This window comes from Sinocyclocheilus grahami, unplaced genomic scaffold, assembly GCF_001515645.1.
Source record: "Sinocyclocheilus grahami isolate Dianchi unplaced genomic scaffold, SAMN03320097.WGS_v1.1 scaffold126.1, whole genome shotgun sequence".
Classification (NCBI taxonomy): Eukaryota; Metazoa; Chordata; class Actinopteri; order Cypriniformes; family Cyprinidae; genus Sinocyclocheilus; species Sinocyclocheilus grahami.
Genome location: NW_015505305.1, coordinates 952,634 through 964,245, shown reverse-complemented (window position 1 = coordinate 964,245; position 11,612 = coordinate 952,634). Strand labels below are relative to the sequence as shown.

At 34.8% G+C, this 11,612-nt stretch overlaps 1 protein-coding gene and 1 long non-coding RNA gene across 4 annotated transcripts in view; both read left to right on the top strand.

Annotated features, from left to right (window-relative positions):
* The window catches only part of LOC107590193 (phosphatidylinositol glycan anchor biosynthesis, class N), a 15,804-nt gene extending 4,516 nt beyond the window's left edge, over positions 1–11,288 (top strand). For 2 of the 3 annotated variants that reach the window (XM_016278827.1, XM_016278826.1), the window contains exons 7-29: positions 1,017–1,147; positions 1,366–1,482; positions 1,594–1,634; positions 1,717–1,776; positions 1,893–1,985; positions 2,070–2,125; positions 2,319–2,397; positions 2,490–2,672; positions 4,147–4,286; positions 5,398–5,497; positions 5,622–5,714; positions 5,805–5,896; positions 6,058–6,163; positions 7,687–7,795; positions 8,194–8,296; positions 8,982–9,084; positions 9,259–9,345; positions 9,445–9,500; positions 9,574–9,649; positions 9,774–9,847; positions 10,152–10,194; positions 10,480–10,532; positions 10,672–11,288. In XM_016278827.1, coding sequence (XP_016134313.1) covers positions 1,017–1,147; positions 1,366–1,482; positions 1,594–1,634; positions 1,717–1,776; positions 1,893–1,985; positions 2,070–2,125; positions 2,319–2,397; positions 2,490–2,672; positions 4,147–4,286; positions 5,398–5,497; positions 5,622–5,714; positions 5,805–5,896; positions 6,058–6,163; positions 7,687–7,795; positions 8,194–8,296; positions 8,982–9,084; positions 9,259–9,345; positions 9,445–9,500; positions 9,574–9,649; positions 9,774–9,847; positions 10,152–10,194; positions 10,480–10,532; positions 10,672–10,795 — 2,119 coding nt within the window. In that variant the 3' untranslated portion in view covers positions 10,796–11,288. Of the gene's footprint in view, positions 1–1,016; positions 1,148–1,365; positions 1,483–1,593; positions 1,635–1,716; positions 1,777–1,892; positions 1,986–2,069; positions 2,126–2,318; positions 2,398–2,489; positions 2,673–4,146; positions 4,287–5,397; positions 5,498–5,621; positions 5,715–5,804; positions 5,897–6,057; positions 6,164–7,686; positions 7,796–8,193; positions 8,297–8,981; positions 9,085–9,258; positions 9,346–9,444; positions 9,501–9,573; positions 9,650–9,773; positions 9,848–10,151; positions 10,195–10,320; positions 10,364–10,479; positions 10,533–10,671 lie in introns of all 3 variants that reach the window. The other variant, XM_016278828.1, reaches the window with a different exon arrangement.
* LOC107590194 (uncharacterized) lies at positions 3,007–3,594 on the top strand. The gene is made up of 3 exons (XR_001609754.1): positions 3,007–3,079; positions 3,318–3,434; positions 3,546–3,594. It is a non-coding gene; the product is annotated as an uncharacterized lncRNA (long non-coding RNA).
* Positions 11,289–11,612: the final 324 nt, after the last annotated feature.

Sequence of the window (11,612 nt, the reverse complement as noted above, 5' to 3'; positions counted from 1 at the left end):
GGTTCTCGGTACCAATTTCGTTACCAAAGCAAAATAAAAACACATGCTAATTAAAAAATTTGACTATACTTTTATTTAATCCAAACTGTGTAGCCTACATATTTAATTTTAAAGGGCTTGTGAAAACCTTCTAGAGTTATTCAGCCAATAATAACAACTAAGTGAGCTAAAAGAAAAAAAACTGATCTGACTGATATGACACAAACAATGTTAACCATTTGTACATTCTCTAACACGCATATTTTAGATTCACAATTCATTTAAAAGCCTCTGGTGTGTAAAAATAGTAAATATCATCATGTCCTTCTTTTTTAATAAAAGTTATAGGAACATTAAATAGTTAATAAAGAAACTTCATACTACTGCTCATTATATTAGCGTTATTATAGATTATATTAGCATTATGCTAACTATTAACTACTCTAACAGCGTTCATTTCAATCCGACATTCAGATTAAAATATTGAATAATGTTCATAACAGAAGCGGTGTTTCCCACAGACTTGCAGTCTATTTGTGGCAGCATATATGCAAATTCATTCTCTGCCAGCAGGAGGCGCTTGTAAAGCGGGAGAGATAGAGGTTTCCCCAGTAACGGCTGTAATCAAATAAGCACTGCACTCACAAACACTGCTCAGGCATTACAGGCAAAATGAAATGAAAATGACGTCCATCATTTTCTGAAGACAGTCGGTTTCCTTCAAAAACACAGTGATATAAAAACACCCGCACCTGGTTTTGACTTTGACACGTGCAGTGCTCATGTTTATTCAACGAGGTCCAAGCCTTTTGGAAAATCTATTTGTGGCGGTCAATTTTGATATTGTGGTGGGCCGCCACAAATAAATCAAAGGATGGGAAACACTGAAGATCTAAATATAAAAAATTAAAATGACACGTATCTGCTTGAACTCTTTCATTTGTTCCGGGTGTCTGTCTTTAAAGTGTTTTGTTAGTTTGGTGTGTTTCCTCAAATTCTCAAATGTAATGTTTTCTTTGGGATTTCTGCACTTACAGGGAATATCTAGAGAACATTGGCCTTGTTGATTCTGGTGTCGCTGAATTTGTCAGTGTGATGGACGACTTTTATGGGCATGATGGAAAAACGGCTTATATTTTTACTTCTGACCATGGCATGACAAATTGGGGTAAAATATCTCTGACCTAGTTTTTATAACTTTAAAATACTGTGACAGGAAACTTTGTTTAATAAATGACTTTTATCCCTCTGGATGAAGCCAATCTTTTAAGAATAAAATAACATCACCTGATTTATATTACAGTTCAAGTCAGCATTACAAAATAACATTTCGTGTAGAATAGGTAATTTATCACTTATAAATCTGTACGGGTATATGTTTTATAGGATCTCATGGTGCGGGACACCCATCAGAGACGCTGACCCCACTGGTAGCATGGGGCGCTGGGGTTCAGACAGCACAACGGGAGGGCTCTCACAAATATGATGATAATTATTTAAAAGGTTTGTTTAATGCCCCTTATTGATCTCACACCACTTTATCTCCATATGTAAACCTAATTACATCATGGAATTGATTATGTCAATATTTCTTTAACCCTACTTACATTTCAGAATGGGGGTTAGAAACATCCATGAGAGTGGATGTCAATCAGGTGAGATTTTACTCCCGTTTACATACGAAATGTCTATAAATATCAGGAACATAGCTGATCTGATCTTTTTATACTATTGCAGGCTGATATTGCTCCTCTAATGTCATCTCTTATAGGAGTTCCCTTTCCTGTGAACTCTGTGGTGAGCATGATTTTCAGAGCTTTCAGATCACAAGTTTATATCACAGAGCAGCACACTTCTATACAGACATATATGCACTTGTTAAATTATTTTCTGATGCAATTGTTGCATTACAGGGCGTCTTACCTCTGAATTACCTGAATAACAGCCAGCACTTTAAGGCTGAGAGCATATATGCAAATGCAATTCAGATCTTGGAGCAATTTAGGGTAAAGTACAGTACATTTTGGCCCATTCTGTCCGTTTTAATTAGAAATAACCAGCAATCTTTTTTTCGTTTATTAAATCAACAGGTGAAAATGGCACAGAAAAAAGAAACAACAATATCCTTTCTGTTTACACCCTACCAGTGAGTAAAAGTCATAATTAACCTAAAAATAAACATTCAGTCATCATTTGCTCACTGTTGTGTCTTTTCAAACCTGTATGACCTACTTTCCTCCTTGGAAAAGATGAATTTTTGAATTTAGTTTTTTGCCAGGCAGTGTTCTGAAGGTGTTGGTATACAGCTCAAGTTGTAAGATTGTCTTTTTTACTTCTAGGCCTCTGAGTGACTCTAAACAGATGGATTTTATGCGTAATGCAAGAAATTTGATCCAGAAAGGACAGTTTGATGAAGCAGTGAGTGTTGATTGGTTGTTGTCATGACCAAACTGACTTGTTGATTATCTTTATCTTGTCTTGCCATGTCTTTCTCTTGTCTTTTTCTCCAGATCCGTTATTGTGAAGATCTGATAGTCCAGGCCATGGAGGGCTTGTCATATTATCACACTTATGACCGACTCTTCCTTGGCAGCAGTGTGGTTCTGGGTTTTATTGGTTGGACCTCTTATGTGGTTTTGTTCATCCTGAAGACACATGCTAGCCTACGCAAACCTCCAACTAACATGCACATGGTAAGCGGGGGATGTTGTAGTCCAGTGTGCAGCATGTTTGTAAGTCATGGTCATTGTCACTAATATTAAGGTTGTGATTTATTGGTAAAAAAAACATAGGTTAAAATAAATGTCATATCCTGTATCTGTTTGTATCGAATATTGAGGTTAGTGGCTTATTGGTAAAAAAAACATAGGTTAAAATAAATGTCATATCTTGTATCTGTTTGTATCGAATATTGAGGTTAGTGGCTTATTGGTAAAAAAAACATAGGTTCAAATAAATGTCATATCCTGTACCTGTTTGTATTGAATATTGAGGTTAGTGGCTTATTAGTAAAAAAAAACATAGGTTATGGACGACTTTTATGGGCATGATGGAAAAACGGCTTACATTTTTACTTCTGACCATGGCATGACAAATTGGGGTAAAATATCTCTGACCTAGTTTTTATAACTTTAAAACTTTAAAATACTGTGACAGGAAACTTTGTTTAATAAATGACTTTTATCCCTCTGAATGAAGCCAATCTTTTAAGAATAAAATAACATCACCTGATTTATATTACAGTTCAAGTCAGCATTACAAAATAACATTTCGTGTAGAATAGGTAATTTATCACTTATAAATCTGTTCAGTGCATTATACGGGTATATGTTTTATAGGATCTCATGGTGCGGGACACCCATCAGAGACGCTGACCCCACTGGTAGCATGGGGCGCTGGGGTTCAGACAGCACAACGGGAGGGCTCTCACAAATATGATGATAATTATTTAAAAGGTTTGTTTAATGCCCCTTATTGATCTCACACCACTTTATCTCCATATGTAAACCTAATTACATCATGGAATTGATTATGTCAATATTTCTTTAACCCTACTTACATTTCAGAATGGGGGTTGGAAACATCCATGAGAGTGGATGTCAATCAGGTGAGATTTTACTCCCGTTTACATACGAAATGTCCATGGTAAGCGGGGGATGTTGTAGTCCAGTGTGCAGCATGTTTGTAAGTCATGGTCATTGTCACTAATATTAAGGTTGTGATTTATTGGTAAAAAAAACATAGGTTAAAATAAATGTCATATCCTGTATCTGTTTGTATCGAATATTGAGGTTAGTGGCTTATTGGTAAACGTGCAGCATGTTTGTAAGTCATGGTCATTGTCACTAATATTAAGGTTGTGGTTTATTGGTAAAAAAAACATAGGTTAAAATAAATGTCATATCCTGTATCTGTTTGTATCGAATATTGAGGTTAGTGGCTTATTGGTAAAAAAAACATAGGTTCAAATAAATGTCATATCCTGTACCTGTTTGTATTGAATATTGAGGTTAGTGGCTTATTAGTAAAAAAAAACATAGGTTCAAATAAATGTCATATCCTGTACCTGTTTGTATTGAATATTGAGGTTAGTGGCTTATTGGTAAAAAAAACATAGGTTCAAATAAATGTCATATCCTGTATCTGTTTGTATCTGTTCCATTTAAGGTAACAGAAAGGAGTCTGGGCCAGATGTTTCTGTGTATAGGTCTGCTTGTGGCTCTGTTCTTGATGGTCCAGTCCAGTCCTTGGACCTACTACATCTACTGCTTGCTCCCTGTGCCCGTGTGGTTTTCCGTCATGAGGGAGTAAGTTACTCATCCCTGTTTTTATGAAAATATTATTTTGAGATTTTCTAAAGATTACATTTAACAGTTTTATTAAATTCACTTTTTAACTTTTAATTGATTAATACATGATGGCAAAGGTACTTAAATGTAACAGTATAGGAGAAATGAGTAAGCACAATTAAATATCCAATATTCATTGATATATGTCCATTATATACCAATAAATTAAAAATGTTGTCCAAAAACCATTGTCATTCTGATATATTGTGCATCTATAATGTTAATTAATAAATGTTGATTAACTACACAGCCCCAACAATGTGCAAAATTATTCACATGACCAAGGATGAATAGGAAAATAGATGCATTTCACAAAAATGCTTCCATAAATCCATATTTGTTAATCATATTCAAATGTATTAATAAATTTACATTTAATAATTTAGCAGACACTTTTATCCAAAGTGACTTATAAATGAGGACAATAGAAGCAATCAAACCAACAAAAGAGCAACAATATATAAGTGCTTTGACCCGTCTAACGCAGTACACGTAGCAAGGTTTTTTTAATAATAAATAAAGAGAATAAAAAGTTGAAAAGAAATAGAATAGATAGTGCTAGTGTTAGAGGGTCAAGGTTTATTTTTTGTTGTTTTGAAATAAAAAGAACAAGTAGATAGAATAGATATAGAATAGAGAATGCTAGGGTTAGAGGGTCATGTTTTTATAATAAATAAAATAAGATACGCAGATATAATAGAAATGGAGAGTGCTAGTGTTAGAGGGTCAAGTTTTTTTTATAATAAATAAAAAGAAAAGAAATAGAAATGGAATAGAGAGTTCTAGTGATAGAGGTTCAAATGTAGATGGAAGAGATGAGTCTTTAGCAGTTTCTTGAAGATGACTAAATACTCAGCTGTTCAAATTGAGCTGGGCAGGTCATTCCACCAGCAGGGAACAGTTAAACTCAATGAAAGTGATTTTGCGAGATGGCACTGTAATGCGCTGTTCATTTGCAGAACGCAAGCTTCTGGAGGACACATAAGTCATAAATATTATAAACATTATACCAGGGCTGTTTTTCCCCCTTGGAGAGTTTTGGAGTTTGTGTGTTTTCTCTCTGTCACAGATTTGAAACTCTTGCCAGTCTGGTTCGATCAGTCCCATCATTACCACTCAGCAAATGCTTTGGATATTTTTTGCTGGTTACGTTTGGAATTGAGTTACTAGTAAGTGCTCGATTAGCTGAATTCTGTTGTCCTATTTAAGTGTTAGAACTGTTTAGCACTTAGTAGTAATTAGAGGTGTTAACTATTTAACTTCTTTCATTTCCTCTTTGCTGGTGTTTATTAGGTTGTGAGTTTTTTCTATCGGGCCATGTTGACCTTGGGGCTGGTGGTGCTGGCACTGTGGCCTATGGTTTCTGGCCTTTACACAAAAGCAAAGGTAAGGTGACCTTCTCAAGGCCTGTTCTGGTTTGAGGTCTTAAAGGAGTGTTTTTTTAAGACTTGTTTTTGCCTTTTTATACTACTGTAGTTCAGGTCATTAAGCTGGATGTTGAGCTGTCTCTTTCTGGCTGTGTTTCCACTGTTGCCTGTGGTGGGACGGGAACCAGACGTTAACTATGTGTGAGCACTCTTTGTTCACTTACTGATGCCTAATCCTGTTACACACACAATAATTTGTTCATTTTCTTCTTTTAACCTGTTAAACACATTTATACTCTGTTTAGTGATGCTGAATGGTGTCAGGAAGGTTTATCTTCTAAATTTAACATGTTTTATTGTAGAATTTGTGCTGGAGTGCTGACCCTCTTCAACTCGTCCTCATACCTCTGGTCATCATGGAGCTGCTCTCCTCTGATCCGAAGGGATCGTCAGCTGTTCATCTGCCAGGTCATTTTTGACTCTTTCTTTTTGTCCTTTTTCACTCTCCTAGGACATTTTCACCATAAACATTTTGGTGCAGACATTTGAGGTCAGATTCTGGCTCCGAACAGCATCTGAACGTTAGATTCCCAAACGTTTTTCTCAACCAAATCCCTTTAATGTAAACTATTTACTTGACATACCCCCTGAGATTTTAGGTGAAATTTTTTAATATTTTAACAACACATTTGCATGTCTGTGGTTCTTTGATTTCGGTTAATGGTCACACGACATGCAGTTTTAGTAAGGGTTTCATTTTGATTGTTTTTAAATTATTTACTTATTTTTATGATTTTATTTATTATTATTACACTGCAGTTCCCTAATGAACCCCCCTAGGTGCCTGCAAATTCCATTTGGGAAACCCTGTGTTTAAAAACAGTGATCCAGGATATAGTTCTGTAAAGAGTAGTTTCAGGCAAGCTAGAGAAGGACACAACATGAAAACCAGGTAATTAAGGCAAATTACTCTAAACTTAAAAACATGTAAAAGTAGGTGCACAGAACAAAAGTCAGGGAGACTTAGATGTACACTAAGAAGTAATGACCAAAATGCAACTGGGAAACAGATAGAGTAATAGGTTAATAAGAATGTCAAAATAATGCCATTCAAATCCCAAAAGCCCATGGAAATTAAAACAAAAGATCCTCCGTAACATTAGAGGTTCATATGGTCTCCATATTTGTCTGTTATAGTATACACTGCATTTCCTGTTGCTGATTATCTCTGGTGAAATTGTATGAAATCTCTCTTGCAGCAGACAGAAACAGGCAAAAATACATTCCTGTTACTCTACTGTAAAGTATTTCAGAATCTAATTATTTTAACACATTTTAAATAGTGGATACAACATCTAGTTTTGATCTCTAGTGGGCTATTCCTTTCACACTTGCATTTAGCCTAAGCATAGGCCACTGTGAGATTGGAAATGTATTTTCTTGCCCCTGAAATACATTTTGAAATATGAAAGTAGAACCTTTATATAAATAAATGTATTTAATTTCAAAAATATATTTCATTGAGGTTCACTACAACATATATATAGCATATATTTACATTTAGTCATTTAGCAGACACTTTTATCCAAAGCGACTTACAAATGAGGACAATGGAAGCAATCAGAATCAACAAAAGAGCAATGATATACAAGAGCTAAAACAAGTCTCAGTTAGCTTAACGCAGTACACGTAGCAAGGTTTTTAAAAAAAATAATATAATAAATAAAAAGAAAGATTAGAAAGCAAGTGTTAGTTTAAAAAAACCAAGCAGCAAATGAATAGAGCGCAAGTCTAAAAGGGACAAGTGTTTTTTTTTTTTTTTTTTAAAGAGTAGAATTAGAATATAGAGTACTAAAAATAGAAAATATATTTTGACCAGATATTTTATTTATTCATTAATTTATTACTGTATGGGCTAAATCGGGACTACATCTAAATGTATCCTACTTAAAAATAATCTGAGAATCTTATTTGTGTGCATTTGTTTCCAGATGATGCAGGTGGTGCTGTGTGCTTACATCCTGACCAGCACACACTCCAGTCTGCAGCTGAAGCAAGGCTTGCCACTCTTCAACCAGCTTGTTAGCTGGCTCACACTAGGTTTGCCATCTCCATTCCCATGATGCTCTGTTACCAATACACACTGTATTAAAGGGATAGTTCACCCATAAAATTCTGTCATTGTTTACTCACCCTCATGTCATTCCAAATCTGTATGATTTTCTGTCTGCTGTGGAACACTAAAGAAGATCTTTAGAGAAAAGTCTCAGTGTCTTTTTTCCACGAAAGTCAAAAGGGTCCAGTGTTATTTTGAAAGTTGGAACCCCAAAATATTTTCTTTTGTGCAGAAAAAAGTCATAAAGATCTGAAATGACATGAGTATATGGTGTGATGAACCCTTGATGCATGACTTTTAACCAGTGAACTGCACTTCTTCTTTTCTTCCATCCTGTTCATACTCTTTCCCCTGTTCTCTCACACTGTTTTTTTTCTTTTAGTTTCCTCATTTTTGATACCGTTGTTGAGTTCCACCAGGCTCTTTCGCAGACTTCTGAGTATCCTGATGTCCTTAGTTTGTGTCTACCTCCTCCTGAGCACAGGGTAAAAGCCACTGACCATTGATCTAATCATGCTATGCTATGCTATGTCCACGCTATGCTTAACAGTAATCCAGCATGTTAGTTTAGACAAATTCTCCTCTTGAGGTTGCCTGTCTAAGGAAATGGAATTCAAAAACAAACCACATAGTGCTTACAGTAAGCAAATAAGTTGTAAAAGTTTTCAGTTCAGCTGCTGACCGGTTTGAGACAGTTTCAGTTATACAGACAATATTCTAATTAATAATTACTTAAGAATTAAATAATACACTACCGTTCAAAAGTTTGGGGCTGGTTATTTTTTAAGGAAGTCTTATATTCCCACCAAAGCTGCTTTTATGTGATCAAAAATGCAGTAAAATGTTAATAATAAGAAATTTTATTACAGTTTTAAAAAACGTTTCTATCTAAATATATTTTAAAATGTAATGTATTCCTGTGATGGCAAAGGCTGAATTTTCAGCAGCTATTACTCCATTCTTCCGATAAATCTGATTTGGTGCTCAAGTGTATATTCTTAAAATATTAATCAAGTCACATGATGTTCTGATTAATCAAATTAATTACAAATTATTTTTTTAAGATGTTATTCTTATTGAGATTTATTCTAAATTGAAATATAATTTATTCAAAATTAATATTTTAAATGAAAGTTATTCTAATAGATGTTTGGTTTGTAAATTGTGAAGGTATGAGGCTCTGTTTCCTCCGGTGTTGTCATGGCTCATGTTTGCATGGATAAACATTGAGCAGGAAACCATGAACACGCAAGGGAGTTCAAATCGGACTGAGGTAGGTCCCCTCCTCCTCTAGGCTTATTCTTTAGGGGCTTCCCTTCAGCCTCTGTAAAAAATAAATAAATAAAAGTCTCAAAATGAGGTTGAAGGTGTATAGCATTGTGTAAAGTTTATGTATCAAAGTAACAGTAGACAGACCATTGATTGTACCGTTTTCCTGTTTTCTCAGCTCTCCAGCACTGATTTTGCTGAAAACATTGACATTACCAAGATCAGGCAGCTGAGGCTGGATGACATTCGGAGATCTTACTTCTTTGCATCCTTTTGGACTACAGACTGTTTGATTTGTGTCTTTTGATTATTGAAAAATGCTTACACTATTTAAAATAATATAGTTCCTTAACTGTTGGAATAGGTGTTTTTCATTATAATTGCATTCTTTGGTTGTGGTAACATTGCCTCTATTAATAGGTAAGCTGCTTGTTTTTAAAGAAAAATATTGCTTAAAAATATAAATTAATTGTGCCTTTATCTTCCCTCACAGTTTTGATCCAGCCTCAGTTTACTGCTTTCTGACCGTCTTCAATCCTTTCATCATGGGTGGCATGTTGATGTGGAAGGTATAGCGCTTGCTCAACATAAAGTTTCAGATTGACGCTCTTTTTTTTTTTTTTAAATGAGTGCCATGGGTGCCACAGGTATTTGTGCTATTATGCTTCTTTTAACGGTTGCATCCTTTTTCAGGTGTTAATTCCATTTGTAATTGTGATGTGCACATTCGAAAGCATTCAAGTGTCAACACAGCTCTCATCACGAAGGTAATTAGCAGAATACTTAGAACAGCAGGAAACCAGCTGGTCTTTCTCTTTTTGCCCACATTGTTTGCAGACTGACCACTTCTTCAAGCATTTGCTATATTTATGCTCAAGCGCTTCACAGACACTTCCTTGTTGACTGCAAACAACTGGGCTTTGGTACTTGTTAAAAACAACAACAACAAAAAAACGTCCAAACAAGGATATGTTCCTGCTCAGGCAGAACAAAATATTTTTTTTGTATATTAGATTGCTTTATGACATTGTTTTTGCATAAGTTTACATAAATTCTGCATTTATTTTCTAGCCTTTTCCTCGTTGTGCTTGTCATCTCAGACTTGATGGCATTGGTAAGGTTACCGTCCAAACAAGGATATGTTCCTGCTCAGGCAGAACAAAATATTTTTTTGTATATTAGATTGCTTTATGACATTGTTTTTGCATAAGTTTACATAAATTCTGCATTTATTTTCTAGCCTTTTCCTCGTTGTGCTTGTCATCTCAGACTTGATGGCATTGGTAAGGTTAGCATAGAGAACATGACAAATAATGGCAAAATTAAATTGCATAAAAGTTGCTTTTTTTGTTTTGTTTTTTACTAATTATCCTAACTTATCTCTGTTCTTTTTCACCAGCACTTCTTTTTCTTAGTAAAAGATCATGGAAGCTGGCTTGACATAGGCACTAGGTGGGTTAACTGTATTGTACTTCTTGTTTTAGCTTCCATCCTTTTTAACCAAACTGACCACAAGCTCAGTTTGGTTTGTGTTCGTTTTTGTACATGTGTAAATGCACAAATATGATCAGATGTTTCTTCTGTGTTGCAGTATTAGTCACTATGTCATCGTAATGTCCATGACCATCTTCCTCATGTTGCTGAGCGTCATGACGCACTTTTTAACCTCCAAGAGAATCCTCATTGGACGGAAACGAAAGATGCACTTTAGGTGACAACCTAGTACCAGGACCTTCCTCCTAATGCTTACAAGGTGCAAAAAACAAGCATTCAATAGTACAATAATATGACTGATGTTAAGAGTGGGGTCTTCCTGTTTCTGGGTATTTCTTAACATCATTGTTACTTAACACTTATGACTCTGCATCTTATAATAGGAAGACTCTGTATGGTATAACTAATAAATAAAGTGATCTGCTGTTAATACATACAGCGGATTTACAGGTATTTTAGTTCTGGGACTTAAGGGGAAAAAAGGCCACGAGACTGATTTTGGTTCAAGGGAAAGTACTTGATTATGTCTCTGTATATGTACTGTATGATTTATACATAAGGTGAGGAATGTTACTGTACTTATTTCAGCTGATTTTAACTGGGATGTAATTCTCAGATGGTAAATGTGTAGTTTTATAATACTGTGTTTTAATATTATGTAAATATATAAAATTATTTATTTACAATAAACATTTAAATTTAGTGTCATGCCTTTAATAATAATAATGGAAAAAAACAACAACACTGATCTTGATCTTTGTCGGCACATTACCAAATGACGGTGCAAATAAAATACACAGCACATACACAACTGGTCAAAAAATTGGAGTCCATAAGATTTTGTTTTGTGGGGGAAAGAAATTAATACTTTTATACTGCAAGGTTTCAATTTTGTTATTAGAAATTGATAACAGTAAGAAATGTTTTTTGAGAAGCAAGGATCACGTGACTGAAGACTGGAGTAATGGCTGCTGAAAATTCAGCTTTGCCATCCCAGGAATGAATTACATATTAAAATGTATTCAAATCTAAAAGTTA